Here is an 18,804-nt window from a genome sequence, read left to right as displayed (position 1 = left end):
TTAAGGTTGCTCTGGATAGTTACTTCTAGATATTTTATGGTAGATTCTGTTTCCAGCAATTTGTCATTAATAGTGTAGTTGTACAGTATTGGATTTCTTTTCCTGTGTGTGTGTGTGTGTGTGTGTGTGTGTGTGTGTGTGTGTGTGAGTGATATGTTACATTTATTTATGTGCAGGGTCAACTGCCAGAGCCTGCATCATTCACCAATCCTCTGCAGGTCATTGTGCAAATTGATACTGCCTTCTGTTGTTGCTACTTTCTGATGGACAAGTGAGAGTACCTGTGAACAATATTAAGGAGCCTCTGACACTTTCTACTGGATCATTTATATTCATTGTAAATGTAATGGTCCTATCACATTTCCTTGGAGTATTCCAGAAATTACCTTTTGATTCTTGTCATCTTTTCTTTGTTGTTGTTATTACTTCCTTGATGAAAATATTAAGGAAGTAAGGTGATAGAAGGCACCCGTCTCTCACTGCCCTTCTGGTTTTCCTTCTTTCATATCCGGTTCAGTACTCTGACTTTTGTATATACTCAAAATTAATCATCTGTCCTTCCACTTTGGACATTACTTTAAGGAATGATGATATAATGGTAATCTGTTTAATATACAGTATTTTAACGATACACTTTGCTTTCCAATCATATAGTGGCTTGATGATGGAATTTGATACTGAAATTAGTAATCATTAGACAAAATAAAAGTGAAGCTATAATAAAAAAAAGTAATATTTTGGATCATGTCAGTTGTTGTTCCAAACAACAGCATGTCAGGAATAGGTTCAAATGGCTCTGAGCACTATGCAAGTTAACTTCTGAGGTCATCAGTCACCTAGAACTTAGAACTAATTAAACCTAACTAACCTAAGGACATCACACACATCCATGCCCGAGGCAGGATTCGAACCTGCGAACGTAGCGGTCACTCAGTTCCAGACTGTAGCGCCTAGAACCACACGGCCACTCCGGCTGTCCAGGAATAGGTACTAAATTATTTGTCCGCTGATGACTTCACAGCTTAGAACACTAAAACGCAAATGTTAATTGTTTGTTATGTGCCCTGGTAGAGTTCACAACTGTTTACAGCTCACGATTGGTTGTTGGAGATTGGGCGTTACTCACATAGTGTATTTAGTGCACAGTGCAGAAAAAGGCAGTGTCCAGAAAAAAAAACAAGTGTAAAGGAAAAAGTTTCATGACAGGATGTTGTGTCACCATACTTGGAAGACAATTATAGCCAAAGACAGAAATTTAAAAGAAACTGGCTCATTTGAGCTGCGGAGACCTAGTTGAGGATTCTCAGTAGATAATTGTTAGCACAGTAGAATTTATAAAGAGACAATGTCAGTTCATGTGAGGGAAGGTTGATTGGTAAGTACCTATCAGCTTTCTCATAAAACTCACAATTTGAAGAATACACATCAAGGAAAAGGTAGAAGTCCAACAGTGTCAAATCTAGACAATAATATCGATCATCCAGCAGTTTTGCAAAATCCCCAGTTGTACTTACTTTACTTACTTACTTACTAACTTACTCAGATTTGCTGTGTACCATACAAGGAACTGGTTTCACAGAGTTCACTCGATCAGCTGCCAAGTTCTCACCTTCCTCCAAGTTTGTGTCCATGCATTGAAGATTCATTGCAAAAGTTCCAGGTGTTAAAAGGTCTTCCTGTACATCTGTATCTGTCCATTGATTTCCACAACAGTGTTGATTTTGGGATTCTTCCACCTTACATGCGTAGAACATAACCTGCAATCTTCAGTCTTCTTTCAACAATAATTACGTGCAGGCTGTGTAGACCTCGTATTCTCAGCACTTCATCGTTTGTAACTTGGTTGGGTTAACATCTTCAGAATTCATCTCTAGCATTGTTGGTGAAAAATATGGAGACTGTGTGCTGATTTTACTGATATTTTCCAAGTCTCACGCATATAAATGATAAAGGAGTACAGTCAAAGCTTTGTTGACATATTACAGACCTAATTACCATATGGACTGATTTTCCAGTTCTGCTGGTGATTTCTGCATCTGTGACCTCATTATTACATATAAAGCTACCGAGATATGGCAATCTGTCAACATCTTGTAGTATCTTCTATTGCACTGTAATCAGGGAAGAGACGAGTAATTTCCACTTACTTTGCACATTCTGTTTGTGCAATTGAAAGGATACCAAATAAATTAAAAGGGTGGTGCACAAAATATGTCAAAACTCAGCTGCAGAAGCAATGAAAAAAAGCATGTCAAAATTTAAAAGAATGCAAAATCTCCAAGATTAGCGATGTTTTACTGAAGCTCGAAACTTAGGGTGGGTTTCAGTGCAAGATGTGTTTAATAGTTCCCATAGTGAAACTTCATTTTGAAATCTGGAAGAAAATCCAAAGAGGTTCTGGTTGCATGTGTAGTACACCAATGGCAAGACACAACCAATACCCTCACTGCTCAATAGCTGTGGTAATGTTACTGATGACAGTGCTACTAAGGCAGGGTTACTAAACACGGATTTCTGAAATTTCTTCACCAAAGACAACAAAGTAAATATTGCAGTATTCAAATCAAGAACAACTGCAACTGTGAGTAACTTAGTAGTAGCTCTCCTCAGTGTAATAAAGCAGTTGTGTTTCTTTCAGAGAATGCTGATACAATAGCTCCTTTAGAAATCATATATAGCTGCTCATTTGATAAAGATCCATACCTAGAGACTGAAAAGTTGCACAGGTCACACCAATGCTCAAGAAAGAAAAGAGGAGTAATCTATTAAATAACAGACTCACATCACTAATGTTGATTTGCATTAGGATTTTGGAACATATATTGTGTTTGAATATTATGAATTATCTCAAAGATAATGATTCATTGATAAATAGCCAAGATAGATTCAGAAATATCGACCTTTTAAAACACAGCTAGCTCTTTAGTCACACAAAGTAATAAGTGCTGTCGACTGGGGATCTCAAATTTATTCCATATTTGTAGATTTCCAGAAGACTTTTTGAAACAGTTCCTCACAAGCATTTTCTAATCATATTGTGTGCCTATGGCGTATTGTCTCAGTTGTGCAACTGGATGTGTGGTTTCCTGTCAGAAAGGTCACAGTTCATAGTAATTGATGGAAAATCATCAAGTAAAACAGAAGTGATATCTGAAATTCCTCAAGGAAGTGTTATAGACCACCTGCTGTTGCCGATCTACATTAACAATTTAAGAGAGAATCTGAGCAGTCCTCTTAGATGATGCTATCATTTACAGTCTTGCAAATCATTTACTGTCTTGTAAAGTGATCAGATGATCAAAATGAACTGCAAAATGATTTAGGCTACGTATCCATATGATGCAAAAAGTGGTAACTGACCTTAAATAATAAAAATTGTTATGTCATCCGCATGAGTAGTAAAAGGCATCTACTAAATTTTGGTTACATGATAATTCACGCAGATCTAAAGGCTGTGAAGTCTACTGAATACTTAGGAATTACATTTACAAATAACTTAAATTGGAATGCTCACATAGATAATGCGGTGGGAAAGCAAACAAAAGACTGTGATTTAATAGTAAAACATTTAGAAGATTAGGATTACTAAAGAGACTATCTACAACTATACTTGTCTGTCCTCTTTTGGAGTATTCTGCATGGTGTGGGATCCTTACCAGATAGGACTGACAGAGGACATCATTTAAAAGTTCAAAGAAGGGCAGCTCATTTTGTATTATTGGCAAACAGGAAAGTGCACGCCACAGATATCGCATGTGAATTGGGGTAGCAGTCATTAAAGCAAAAGCAATTTGCTGGAGCAGGTTCTTAAAATTTCAATCATCAACTTTCTCCTCCGAATGTGAAAATATTTTGTTAGAGCCCACTTACATAGGGAGAAATGATCATTGTAATAAAATAGAGAAATCAGAGCTTGTACGGAAATATTGAAGTGTTTGTTTTTCCTCAAATGCTGTAGGGGAGTGGAATGGTAGATAAAGAGGTTGAGGGTGGTTCTCTGAACCCTCTGCCAGCATTTAATTGTGAATTACAGACTAGTCATGCAGATATAGATTATGTAGATAGGCTTTCAATATTGTGCACTGATTCTCTAATTTTATACATTGCTCAAATACTTTCGTGGCGCTTTGGAGTGACCCCTTTAAAATAACACTTTACCAGTGTTCTTAATATGTATTTTGGTAACCAGGTTGATAAGAAGTTACAACAATACTCTCTTATTACTCCCCAGTTTTGGGTTTTGTTAATGAACAAAATCGCCACAGTGTTCCATAACAATTACGGGCTGAAGTTTCCTGCTGATGGAACCAATATGATTTTCTGTGTTTCTGAGCATACAGGTTGTGTACGCTGTTTGGAGTCTGGTGTATGCTGAATCAAATGTTTTTATTGTTGTGATCTTCCATCTGAAGATTGGTTTCATGGAGTTGACCATGCTAGCCTATCCTGTGTGACCCTCTTCACCTCTGCATAACTACTGCAGCGTACAATAACTTGAACTTGCTTACTGCAGTCAGTTTTTGGTCTCCTACAGTTGTTACCCCCATTATATTCACAGAGGACCACATATTGTGGAAATTGCATATTGTAATGTAGGATGCAATAATAACGTACGGAAAGTTTCTGTTGAAAATTACGAATTATTTAGGAATAAAGGAGATGGCTCACCAAAAGGCAGAAGCACTGTCTCATCGATAGGCACATGAACAAAAGATATGTAGAATGAGATTTTCACTGTGCGGTGGAGTGTGCACTGATATGAAAATTTCCTGGCAGATTAAAACTGTGTGCCGGACCAAGAGTCGAACTTGGGACCTTTGCCTTTCATGGGCAAGTGCTCTACCATCTGAGCTATCCATGCACGACTCACAACCCGTACTCACAGCTTTACTTCCACCAGTACCTCGTCTTCTACATTCCAAACTAAAAGGTACGTTGCTTGGCGAGCTTACAGAATGCACTTTCTTTTTCTAGCTGTAGGGAAAACATGCGCACGAGCACACACACACACACACACACACACACACACACACACACACACACTCACACACACACACTCACATGCGCATGCACGTCTCCTTATTTTGTGGTCGCTCAACTGCCAGCTCTTTACTGGCCCACGGTGAGTGTTCTGGAGTGAGGTGGGGCTTTAGAGTGGGGTAGGATGGGGTGGGTTGAGGCAATGTGAGGGATGGAGAGAGATGGGAGGGGTTTGGAGGGAAGCATTTAGTGGCTCGTGGGAGAGTGGGGAACCATCTGTGGGCTAGCTAGGGGTGCAGGTAGAGGGGTCAGGTGACAGACAGCTGGGTACTCATAGACTAGGGTGTGACGTGAGATAACAGCACACAACTAGCTGATTGCGAGGGGGGGGGGGAGAGGGGGGGGGAGGGGCGTGTGTGTGTGTGGGGGGGGGGGGGGGGGGGAGGGGGATGGGAGTTAACTTGGATTTAGACCAGGAAGCAAAGGATGTGCTGTAAGTATGGCTACAAAAGTTGAGTATTCTTAAATAAGATCAGCTGGTGCCAATGTATTGGAAAGTAACTGGCACACAAAGTGCAATTGTGGCTCCTTTTTCTTTATGAATTTTAAATAGTCTGCAGAGCAAATTGAATTAGGAGGATCAGGCATTTGTGTGGGTCTAGGAAAGTAAATTGTAGGGCCAGATAAAAGGCACGCAAGACAGGAGGGGTACTACTGCTCATCACTGCTGTATCGTGCTACTAGTACGTGTCTGTGTGAGTGCACCGAGAGTGGTGTTGCCGTACTTGCGTCTTTAAATTGGTCACCGACTGATCATTGCAGGCTGGCTGCTGGAGGCCGTCTCAGGGAGCCAAGCGTGCCGTGCGGTCCCTGCCATGCCATCTGCTGGCAACTTGCACATATGTAAGTGTGGAACAGTGCTGACTGACTCGCTGTGTGATTCTAGTTTGTAATGTGCACATCAGCGTTCTGTGTCTTGTTGAGTCCTTAGAGGCATATTGTTCGGAGGTTATTATTAAAGCCATATTTGTGCGACTTGGATCACACTTCAGTATTACTTGGTTAGTACATCACCACAAACATAAGGACCGGGGATGTACATGCTTTGACAGTTTGCTACGTCTCTTTCTTCTAGGACTGACATGGTAGCTGCCTTGCATTTCTTAATGACTCTGACCTTGTCAACCACAAACCGAATCGTAGTACAGTCATGATTTCCCTGAAGAGATTACATGACAGCAGAGACTTGTAAAATTGTGTTACCCATTTCTCTAGCCAGTGAAGATTCAATCTATACCTTCAGATACAGTGTCATGTAGGAGTAGAACAGCAAGAAATACGTAGCTCCTCTAACAGTAATGACAGTTTATCACCTCCCAACACTACATGTGCCAATGTTTCAGTGCATTTTTGAATATGTTTGTTGACAGATTCATCAACACAAGAAAAATTTATGATCTCAGTAGCATCTTATTTCTTAACTTATACTTTACTATTCATCAGAATCTTCATCGCTGCTCTTTGATTCGTCAGAGCTCCCTGCTGTACTTTGCTTTATTTCATAGTCAGAATTAGTTGAAATACCACCTATCGTATTTACTCAAATCCAAGCCGCACTCAAACCTGAAAAATGAGACTCGAAATAAAGGAAGGAAAAAAAAAAATTCCCGAATCTAAGCCGCACCTGAAATTTGAGACTCGAAGTTCAAGGGGAGAGAAAAGTTTTAGGCCGCACCTCCAAATCAAAACAAAGTCAGTCCATTGTAATATGAGACACAATTTAGTTCGAGTGAATGACGATACAGCTACAGTAGTTTGGTTCGAGTCGTAAGCGTAGCACTTAAGCTTTACCAGGTAGCCATTGCTATGCGTCAGGCGCTCCGTCCGTATTTATACTGGTACCCTTCCTTTTTCACGTGCTTCATCTGGTTTGAATCGATTGCTTATTTTGCTTTGATCTGATAAGTGCCATTTTCCTTGTTATAGGCGTTTATGTCACTCTAAGCTGAAAATGCATTACTGTACTGTGTCATGCATTGTTTGTTGCATTCTGATAGTGCGTGTTTGCAGCCTTTCGTCGCTCGCGGCATGGCTTGCTTTTGTGCACGCTACCGCCGCTTACAATTAAAAAAAAAAAAGAGAGAGAGAGGGAGAGAAATTGTCTCATTAGCGTAACAATGGCAAGAGACTACTATTTCTTGTTACTTACACTGCTGCTTTCTTTGATAATGATCAACAAGAACCAAATAATAGACTGCGTATGATAGAACATGTTCTGAACGAGAGTTAGGCGAAAATTTTTCTCCATTTGAAAATCTTTGCGGCCGCTTCTTTAGTACATCAAATTCTGAACAGAAATTAGAGTCATCTTAGATATAAAAATCTAGTCAGTTGCCATGCTTCATTTCTGACTGTATCACTATTAGGCATAAGAATAATATGAATATAAACATGACACGATACGTATATTCTTCCGCATTTGCTGTTGTCTCACTCTAGTTTCGTAGTTTATTAGGCAGACAGGATTTAAGTAAGATAGCAGCAAACACAAAAGAATACGTGGCAAAATGTTTGTATTCGTATTACTCTTATGATGAAGAGAATACTGCATGTGATTCACATTTCGTCAGGTTCCTATTAGCAACCATCTCTTCTCACAGGTAGGAAAACATTCAGAACGTAGAGTTGGCCATATTGACAAACATCCCAAACAGTCTTGCCAGTCGGATTTTCGTAATACATTGAAGTTCTGCTACATTCGAAGATGAACAATACGGAATTTGTATTTACTTCTTTGGATAATGTATGAAAATTGTCTTCCACCTTTTTTTTTTTAATTTATTTACTGACGCAGAGGTTTTGGCGCCAGTATTTATCTTTGTGCCTATGAAGCATGCCTGTGTAGCGCTACATATATTCGACGGCAGAAGTTAGTTGTTTCAGCACCTACTGACATTTTTCAGAACTTCCACTTGCTTTGCACTCGATTCTAAGCCGCAGGCGGTTTTTTGGATTACAAAAACCGGAAAAAAAGTGCGGCTTGGATTTGAGTAAATACTTCTTAAGTATTATCTTTCATGTCAACACCTGCTAATCTGTGAGACCGAAATGATGAGCCATACTACTCTATTTCACTGTGCCTGTTTGTTTCATTTGTATAACATTTTATTCCATCATAGATGCTGCACTTACAGTTTCATATATGCATTGCAGCAGCAGACACAATAAAAGTAGCAATCAGCAGTGCTTAGTTTGTTGAATGGGTAAAAAATATGCCATTGTCCCAGTTCCACATATCCCCAAAATTTGATTCTGCCAAATTCTGTACTCTCTGAAATCGAATGTTTAATCCAAAGATGAAAGTGAACAAGTTTGATGCAGTATTGCTAATATTGTTTATTAAGCATCTTGCTGAATGAAGAGCATACCGTGTCTTTTCTGAAAGGTTTGGAGAAGTAATGCACATACCAGTTTTCTAAAAACTTACATTGAGATTGTGCTCTCCTTCCTCTTGTAAAATTAGTAGAGCCCTTCGGATTACTCCACAATATGCCTCTTGGCAAGGTGGTAACGACAGTATTATGAAAAGGATAGATTGGCACTCACTGTATAGTGTAGATGTTGTGTTGCTGGCAGGGGGGGGGGGGGGGGGGGAAACACCACCTATTAAACACGTAAGCTTTTGGTGCAAACCCCCCCCCCCCCCCATTCCCACACACACACACACACACACACACACACACACACGCGCAAATGCAGATCACACATACATGACCACTGTCTCTGGCTGCTAGGGCCAGACTGGGAGCAACTGCGCATAATGGGAGAAACAACGGTCATGGGTGTGTGTGTGTGTGTGTGTGTGTGTGTGTGTGTGTGTGTGTGTGTTTTGTCCACTTACGAAGAAGACTTTCTGATCGAAAGCTTACTTGTTTAGTAGTCTTTTTGTTGTGCTTGTCTGTGACCTAACATTTCCTGTATACAGTGAATAGCAATGTATCTTTTTTATAATATGGTCATTATTCCAGCCTAGATTTTCTATTGTTTGTTTCCTTTTAAGACCTTATAAAGACAGTTACTGACAATTTCTTTTTTTCTTATTGGAGAAAAGTAAAACCATATGGGGGCCAGACGTAGATTGTAAATGAATATGGAATAGAGTATTTTTATTCTCCCTGTATGCAGTGTCAATAACGTCACCTCACACACTTCGTTTCTGGCAGCACCTCCTTCTCAACACATGACTGTCCCCCACCACCTCACCATAGTCTTCAAGTTATATCCTATAGCACTTCTGGGTGGACAAATAGATGAAGGATGTAGTTTAAAACAGTATAACTAAACTTAAAAGTCAAACTGCCCTTTTATAGAGACTGCCATCATTATTTAAACATACTAAACAACATCAAAACAGTCAAAAGAAATTTTTTTTCAAAAGAGCAGAAAATTGTAGTGAAATTCATGAAAGGATTGTTTTAAATTGTTATATCTTAAATCAATAAGTATGTCAGCATTTCCCAGGATTTTCTGGCTTAATTAAGACTAGGTCATGCCACCACAGTGGTCAGACAGTGGACTTGCCTTCGAGAGAACAACGGACCCGAGACCCATCGGGCCACCAAAATTTGGGTTTCCCTTGATTTCCCTAATTGATTTAAGGCAAATGCTGGGATGGTTCCTTTGAAAAAGATGACATTCGGTTGAGGAAGCTAATTTCTGTGGCAGGTCTGATGACACAGTGCTGGTGGAAGCACGAGTATTTCAGAGCACACCAATCATTGCACATTGTTAAACATAGGGCTCTGCTGTAGACAACCCCTGTATGTTCCCATGTTGACAACACTGTTGAATTACAATTTCTGTGGCTCAGGAGCATTGAGATTGGGCAGTGAATCAATAGAAATGTGTCATCTGGTTGAATCATTCGTGTTTCGCATTACACCTGCTTGACGGTTTTGTGCACATACACTGTCAACAGAGTGAATTGGTGCTTGAAAGGTGCACTTTGCTACAGACTTAGGCCAGTGGGAGCAATATTATGCTATGGAGGACATTCACCTGGTGTTCTATGGGTCCTGTGGTAGTAACTGAAGGCTCCATAACAGCTTTGTTCTGTGTGAACGTTATTGTGCACTGTCTGCACTCTGTCCCTAATGAAGGTGACATGTTTCAACAATATGACTTTCAGTATCACGAGGCCAGAATCAAATTCACCCCTTCTGAATCTGATGGAATACATCTGCGATGATATCAGATACCAGTTCTGCACCCAGAAACCACTGATCTCCAATTTATGGGAATTACATGACCTGTGCTTAGACATGCGGTGCTGCATAATGCTGGGAACACACCTCACATAATGTTGGGAACATACCTGAAATTTATTGAACTTGTCCCACACAAAATCACTGCTGTATTGTGTTCCAACAGTGGACAAACACATTATCAAACAGGAGGTCATAGTGTTTTGTCTCATCAGTTTATATATTCAATGCTTGAATGAAAGGTGTGCTCTTTTCCTTTTTTCTGCCATTGCGTGTATGTGTAAAGCAGGATGTTCTACCATATGGGCTTGTTTATATGAAGGCTGTCAGTGTTACTACCTGCACAGATACTAAATGCTCCTTTTGTGAAGACCTTTTATCTTGAGAACACTTTTAACTTTGTTTCACAAATGGCAGCACAGTTTCAAGAAAGCTTCATAATTTAATGTAATAGTTAAAATAATACCTTCAGCAAAAGATGTGTGCGTTGGAGTGGGAAAAAGGATTGGAGATGTATGTAGTTTAATTTTCTTAAATTGTTAAGAAGGTTAACAGTTTGGCATGCTAAGATAAATTCCCACATTCTCTAAAAAGAGAGAAAAAGATTAATTTAACAGAATCAGTGAGGTATACAAATATAACAACAGACTTGTAGAACCATTATTTTGTAGGTTAGATTAGATTAGATTCAGCTTTTGTTCCAAGACCCAAAACATGAGATGATTCTCATGGGTGAGTAACATGCCAGAAAGTATAACATAAAAAATATAAAACATTTGAATACCCTGATCATTTGTCAGGAGATTGTCAAACTAGGTGAATACAATACAAACTGTAACAGCTAATATTTTCAGAATTGATACGCTGTCAGACCGAAACATTGTTATGCACTATTCATAAATTTATCAAACAAAAAGTACATAATCTTGACTGTTATGACAAAGTGCTCTCAGAACTGAAATCTAACAGACATTCTTATTTAAGCTGGCCTAACAGCCACTGTTAAGATATTCATGTATAGAGTAGGATGAATTGCCTATCAAAAAGTCTTTCAAACTCTGTTTAAACCATGCTTTATCTGATACCAAGTTTTTAATGGTGTCTTTCTTCCACAGATAAATTGTGTTGTAATGCGAGGTTTTAATGAAGATGAAGTGTGCAGTTTTGTGGAGTTAACAAAAGAGAAAAATGTTGATGTAAGATTTATCGAGTACATGCCTTTCAGCGGCAACAAATGGAATGATGGGAAGATGGTCTCCTTTAGTGAAATGCTCCAAATAATTAGAAAGCAGTGGCCTGATTTTGATCCTCTTCCCAATGGGCCCAATGATACCTCAAAGGTACGTGCAGTATTACATATGAACATACATTGAAAATAATTTAATGTTTATGACTTACTACCGATCACAAGAATACTTCACATCTGCTGGTGGTATGAGAGATGGACTGGTTTAGTTACATATTTCTCATCCCATTCAGTAAGTCTGTCCTGGCCTGGGTTTCTCTGCAGCTTCTCTGCAACTCTCCCCATTTCCTAAACCTTGACAATCCTTTTATTTCTTCCCTTTTCCTTCCCCTTCATTGTTTCTGCCAGAAGAAGAAGCCACTGACTCCAAAAGCTTGCACATTTCCATAACTTTAAGGGGAGTTAGAAGGGGAAAACGTTCTTTTTCACTTTTTTGGGTTTTTATCTGATTATAAAATTTGCAATTCTCCAACTAAAATGATATGTATATTACTTATAAACTTGTGTGGGAAGTATTTTATTTTATTTTCTAAAATATAATCTACACCAGTTGAAAATGTAAAAATTTTTACATGCATTACGTCAAGACCTAATAAAATCGGTAATTTCTTATATACAGGGTAGTCCATTGATTGTGACCGGGCCAAATATCTCACGAAATAAGTGTCAAACGAAAAAACTACAAAGAAAGAAATTTGTCTAGCTCAAAGGGGGAAACCAGCTGGCGCAATGGTTGGCCTGCTATAAGGCGCTGCCATAGCTCAAACTGATATCATCTGTGTTTTTTTTAAATAGGAACCCCATTTTTTATTACATATTCGTGTAATACGTAAAGAAATATGAATGTTTTAGTTGGACCACTTTCTTCGCTTTGTGATAGATGTCACTGTAATAGTCACAAACATATGTTTCATAATTTTAGACGAACAGTTGGTAACAGGTAGGTTTTTTAAATTAAAATACAGAATGTAGGTACATTTGAACATTTTATTTCGGTTGTTCCAATGTGATACATGTACCTTTGTGAACTTATCATTTCTGAGAACGCATGCTGTTATGGCGTGATTACCTGTGAATACCACATTAATGCAATAAATGCTCAAAATGATTTCTGTCAACCTCAATGCCTTTGGCAATACGTGTAATGACATTCCTCTCAACAGTGAGTAGCTCGCCTTCCGTAATGTTCGCACATGCATTGACAATGCACTGACGCATGTTGTCAGGCATTGTCGGTGGATCACGATATCAAATATCCTTCAACTTTCCCCACAGAAAGAAATCCGGGGATGTCAGATCCAGTGAACGTGCGGGCCATGGTATGGTGCTTTGACGACCAATCCACCTTTCATGAAATATGCTATTCAATACTGCTTCAACCGCACGCAAACTATGTGCCGGACATCCATCATGTTGGAAGTACATCGCCATTCTGTCATGCAGTGAAACATCTTGTAGTAACATTGGTAGAACATTACGCAGAAAATCAGCATACATTGCACCATTTAGATTGCCATCGATAAAATGGGGGCCAATTATCCTTCCTCTCTTAATGCCACACCATACATTAACCTGCCAAGGTCGCTGCTGTTCCACTTGTCGCTGCCATCGTAGATTTTCCGTTGCCCAATAGTGCATATTATGGCGGTTTAGGTTACCGCTGTTGGTGAATGATGCTTCATCGCTAAATAGAACGCATGCAAAAAATCTTTCATCGTCCCGTAATTTCTCTTGTGCCCTGTGGCAGAACTGCACATGACGTTCAAAGTCATCATCATGCAATTCATAGTGCATAGAAATATGGTACGGGTGCAATCGATGTTGATGTAGCATTCTCAACACCGACGTTTTTGAGATTCCCAATTCTCGCGCAATTTGTCTGCTACTGATGTGAGGATTAGCTGCCCCAGCAGCTAAGACATCTACTAGGGCATCATCATTTGTTGCAGGTTGTGGTTGGTGTTCCACATGTGGCTGGACACTTCCTGTTTCCTTAAATAATGTAACTATCCGGCGAATGGTTCGGACACTTCGATGATGTCGTCCAGGATACCGAGCAGCATACATAGCACACGCCCCTTGGGCATTTTGATCACAATAGCCATACATCAACATGATATCGACCTTTTCCGCAATTGGTAAACGGTCCATTTTAAATCGGGTAATGTATCATGAAGCAAATACCGTCCGCACTGGCGGAATGTTATGTGATACCACATACTTATATGTTTGTGACTATTACAGCAGCTGGCCGGAGTTGCCGAGCGGTGCTAGGCGCTACAGTCTGGAAACGTGCGACCGCTACGTTCGCAGGTTCGAATCCTGCCTCGGGCATGGATGTGTGTGATGTCCTTAGGTTAGTTAGGTTTAAGTAGTTCTAAGTTCTAGGGGACTGATGACCTCAGAAGTTAAGTCCCATAGTGCTCAGAGCCATTTGAACCATTTTTGACTATTACAGCCCCATCTATCACAAAGCGAAAAAAGTGGTCCAGCTAAAACATTCATATTTCTTTACGTACTACATGAATATGTAATAAAAAATGGGGGTTCCTATTTTTAAAAAATGCAGTTGATATGAGTTTGACCTATGGCAGTGCCATCTAGCAGGCCAACCATAGCGCCATCTGGTTTCTCCCTTCAAGCTAGACGAATTTCATTCTTTGTAGTTTTTTCATTTGATGCTTATTTCGTGAGATATTTGGCCCGGTCACTATCAATGGACCACCCTGTAGAAAGCTGTGGATTACTGTGTTACAAATGTTAAATTATGTGTTTGTATTGGTAGCACTGTCAAAAATAGTATCGTATCTTTTCATAGTATAAACATGCTTTGTATATCGAAGTGCTAACGTTCTTCCGAGGAAAAGTGACGAATAGACTGGTAAACCTCTCAAAAAGTGTGACTCCAAAATGAAGTGTTTTTAAGAAATGTGGGTTTCATGGTAATAAATTTTTGTATAAAGAGAAACTTTGCATTCAGCATGTGGTGTGTGAAGTTACAGACAACGAAATACTGGCAAACTCATGAGTATCTAGCGAAACACCCATTAGTGCTTCGAAGATTAAAATGAAACATAGTGATAACACAGTTATCTCAAAACAAAACTCATGTAAACGGTAGGTTAGGTTATATTCTGATACATTTACACAACCTAACAGGGGTGTTATGTGAATGTGTGTGCTGTATGTATGTGGAGGGCCAGTTAGTTTACATGAAGACATTGAGGTATCAAATGGACTAGCCAGGAAACGTATCATTAATTCTGCCAGTTGTAAATATACTCATTCATTTTGGAATTCTGATAAGTGTAAAGATAATTATTTTGAAATAAATGTTAGGTGGTTTTATGGATTGAGAGCTATTGGCAAAGGACACACTGCAGCAGAAACAATGTGTGTCGTGATGTATATGCCACGCCCACTTTGTAAAATGGACAAGTATGCAGGATTTATTGGAGCTGCTGTGAAATCTGCTGCATGTGAGTCAATTAAGTGTGCTGCAGATGAAGCTGCTGAAATAAACGATGGTATGATTGACATATCCGTAGCTTTTGGGGCGCTTGGTAGTAGCGCAGCTGCATTTCTAAGAATTCTGTTGCTACAGTGACCAGTGTGGATACTGGAAAGCTAATAGATTTCCAGATTTTAACCAAACATTGTTATAAGTATAAATCAGGGCATGAAGAAGGGCATATCTGTGACAGAAATTATGAAGGACAACTAGTCGTACGGAGGCCTGTGCAGCTGTTGAAATTTATAATCGATCTGTAAACTAAAGGCGAGTGTGTTACACTAAGTTCTTAGGTTATGCAGACTCAAATGCATATAACAGTGTAGTAGCCACTCAGCCTTATGGTGAGAAGCTTATCACAGAACTGGAATGTGTTGGTCATGTCCAGAAGAGGATGGGTACCAGATTGAGGAAGTTGAAACAAAGTTTGAGAGACAAGAAACTTTCAGGTGGTAAGACCATAAGAAGCAGGCTGACAGACAACATGATTGATCAACTACAACAGTATTATGAGATTGCCATTAGAAATAATACTGAGGATTTGTTGAAATTGAAGCAGGCAGTACGGGCTACCTTCTTCCAGAGACTGTCAGCTGATGATAAACCAGTACACCATCTTTGCCCTCCTGGATCTGGTTCATGGTGCAATTACCGCAATGCCCAGTACTCAAACAGGTCATACAGCCATAAACATTCTATCCCAGCAGCAGTTGTGGATATCATAAAACCTGTTTACAGAGACCTGGCAATCTGGAATTATTGAAGAAGTGTCTGCATTGTCAGACTCAAAATCCCAATGAGTCGTTCAATAATCTTATAGTGTCAGTGTTGTCGTAACTGCCGTCTGCGTCATGTCTGCTGTGCAGCGAGCTATGCTAATTTAAGTATTAACTCTATTTTTCTTACTTGTCACTTCTTCTTCCATGTGTTTTTGCTTTTAGGAAGCTTTTTATTGTCGAGTGCTAGTAATAGTGTTCCATAGATTTTGTGTTTGTTTTGAATACAGTCAGAGAGAGTCCGTTTAGTAAGCCATAGTGCCAGTAGTGCTAGTGTTTGTTTTCAATACAGTCCAGAGACAGGTAGGGCTATTTTCATTGTTTTCTACAGGAAGTGTCTAGTAACCACAGTTTAGTCAACTATCAGCCACCTTTAGTGAATTAGCAGTCTAGTTATAAGTTGATTAACTCTCTACAGTAAATTGATTTCTTAGGATGGATAGGATGTGTGACTGCTGTGTATGGACACAGGTGGAGCTGGCCACTGTTCGCGAACAGCTGAACGTGTTGATGGCCGCGGTTACCCGTCTTCAGGCTGCTGCCTTGGAGTGTAGCGGCAGTGGGGAGTCTGGTGCTTTGCATGGTACACCCCAGGTGATACATGCTTCACCCACTGACCCTTCTGTCGACACATCTTTGCGGGTACCGGGCGCGGTTGGGCCACCCTCTTCCCAAGGGGAGTGGCGGGTTCAGCAGCATTCGCGGCGCACGAGGCGGAGGGTCAGTGTGGAGGCTGGCTGTGTGGCATCGCCCGTTCTGCCTGTGAGTGGACATGTGGCCACTCCTTCAGCAAGGTCTGAGCAGGCACATGGGGGGAGGGGTTTATTAGTTATTGGGAGCTCCAACGTTAGGCAGGTGATGGAGCACCTTAGGGAAATAGCGGAAAGGTCGGGGAAGAAGGACAGTGTTCACTCTGTCTGCTTGCCGGGGGTCTCATCCGAGATGTGGAGGAGGCTGTGCCGGCAGTGATAGAGAGCACTGGGTGCACCCGACTGCAAATTGTTGCTCATGTCGGCACCAATGACTCCTGCCGTCTGGGTTCAGAGGTCATCCTCAGTTCATACAGGCGGTTAGTGGAGTTGGTGAAGGCGGAAAGCCTCGCGGGGTGGAATCTCTGCTAGCTATTTGTAGTATCGTTCCGAGAACCGATAGTGGTCCTCTGGTTTGGAGCCGAGTGGAAGGCTTAAACCAGGGGCTCAGACGATTCTGCGGAGATCTGGGGTGCAAATTCCTCGACATCCGCTATCGGGTGGAGAAATGTAGGGTCCCCCTGAATAGGTCACGCGTGCGCTACATGCAGGAAGTGGCTACAAGTGTAGTGGAGTATGTGTGGAGTGCACATGTGGGTTTTTTAGGTTAGAGAATTCCCTCCCTAGGCCCGACAACACACCTCCTGAGATGCGGCAAGGTTGGAGTAGACAAAATGCAACAGGGAATAACAATATTAATGTGCTAATAGTAAACTGCAGGAGCGTCTATAGAAAGGTCCCAGAACTGCTCTCATTAATAAACGGTCACAATGCCCACATAGTACTAGGGACAGAAAGTTGGCTGAAACCCGATGTAAACAGTAATAAATTCTAAACTCAGATTGGAATGTATACCGCAGAGACAGGCTGGAAAGTGAAGGGGGAGGCATGTTTAAAGTGATAAGAAGTGCAATAGTATCGAAGGAAATTGACGGAGATCCGAAATGTGAAATAATTTAGGTGAAGGTCACGGTTAAACCAGGCTCAGACATAGTAATTGGATGTCTCTATAGGCCCCCTGGCTCAGCAGCTGTTGTGGCTGAGCACCTGAAGGATAATTTGGAAAATATTTCGATTAGATTTGCCCAACATGTTATAGTTCTGGGTGGAGATTTTAATTTGCCCGATATGGACTGGGAGACTCAAACTTTCATAATGGGTGGCAGGGACAAAGAATCCAGTGAAATTTTTTAAGAGCTTTATCTGAAAACTACCTTGAGCAGTTAAACAGAGAACTGACTCATGGCGATAACATATTAGTGACAAACAGACCCGAACTATTTGAAACGGTTAACGCAGAACAGGGAATCAGTGATCATAAAGAGGTTACTGCATCGATGATTTCAGCCATAAATAGAAATATTAAAAAAGGTACGAAAATCTTTCTGGTTAGCAAAAGTGACAAAAATCTGATTTCAGAGTACCTGATGGCTCAACACAAAAGTTTTGTTTTAAGTACAGATAGTGTTGAGGATCAGTGGACAAAGTTCAAAACCATCGTACAATATGCGTTAGATGAGTATGTGCCAATCAAGATCATAAGAGATGGAAAAGAGCCAGCATGGTACAACAACCGAGTTAGAAAACTGCTGAGGAAGCAAACATAAACATAGCCAACACCTTGCAGACAAACAAAAATTACGCGAAGCGAAATGTAATGTGAGGAGGGCCATGCAAGAGGCGTTAAATGAATTCGAAAGTAAAGTTCTATGTACTAACTTGGCAGAAAATCCTAAGAAATTTTGCTCTTATGTCAAAGCGGTAGGTGGATCAAAACAAAATGTCCAGACACTCTGTGACCAAAAAGGTACTGAAACAGAGGATGATGGACTAAAGCCGAAATACTAAATGTCTTTTTCCAAAGCTGTTTCACAGAGGAAGACTGCACTGTGGTTCCTTCTCTAGATTGTCACACTGATGACAAAATGGTAGATATTGAAATAGAGGGATAGAGAAACAATTAAAATCACTCAAAAGAGGAAAGGCCGCTGGACCTGATGGGATACCAGTTCAGTTTTACACAGAGTATGTGAAGGAACTTGCCCCCCTTCTTGCAGTAATGTGCCATAGGTCTCTACAAGAGTGTAGCGTTCCAAAGAATTGGAAAAGGGCACAGGTCATCCCCGTTTTCAAGAAGGGACGTCGAACAGATGTGCAGAACTGTAGACCTATATCTCTAACATCGATCAGTTGTAGAATTTTAGAACATGTATTATGTTTGAATATTATGACTTTTCTGTAAACTAGAAATCTACTCTGTAGGAATCAGCATGGGTTT

At 40.3% G+C, this 18,804-nt stretch overlaps 1 protein-coding gene across 1 annotated transcript in view; it reads left to right on the top strand.

The window, feature by feature from the left end:
- Positions 1-18,804, top strand: part of LOC126484637 (molybdenum cofactor biosynthesis protein 1-like) — a 336,598-nt gene that overhangs the window by 284,525 nt on the left and 33,269 nt on the right. The window contains exon 4 of the mRNA XM_050108229.1: positions 11,360-11,584. Within this exon, the coding sequence (XP_049964186.1) occupies positions 11,360-11,584 (225 nt within the window). The remainder of the gene's footprint in view (positions 1-11,359; positions 11,585-18,804) is intronic.

Source organism: Schistocerca serialis, chromosome 6 (genome assembly GCF_023864345.2).
Source record: "Schistocerca serialis cubense isolate TAMUIC-IGC-003099 chromosome 6, iqSchSeri2.2, whole genome shotgun sequence".
Lineage (NCBI taxonomy): Eukaryota > Metazoa > Arthropoda > Insecta > Orthoptera > Acrididae > Schistocerca > Schistocerca serialis.
The sequence above is the reverse complement of the archived record's forward strand: the minus strand, read 5'-3'. Positions and strand labels throughout refer to the sequence as shown.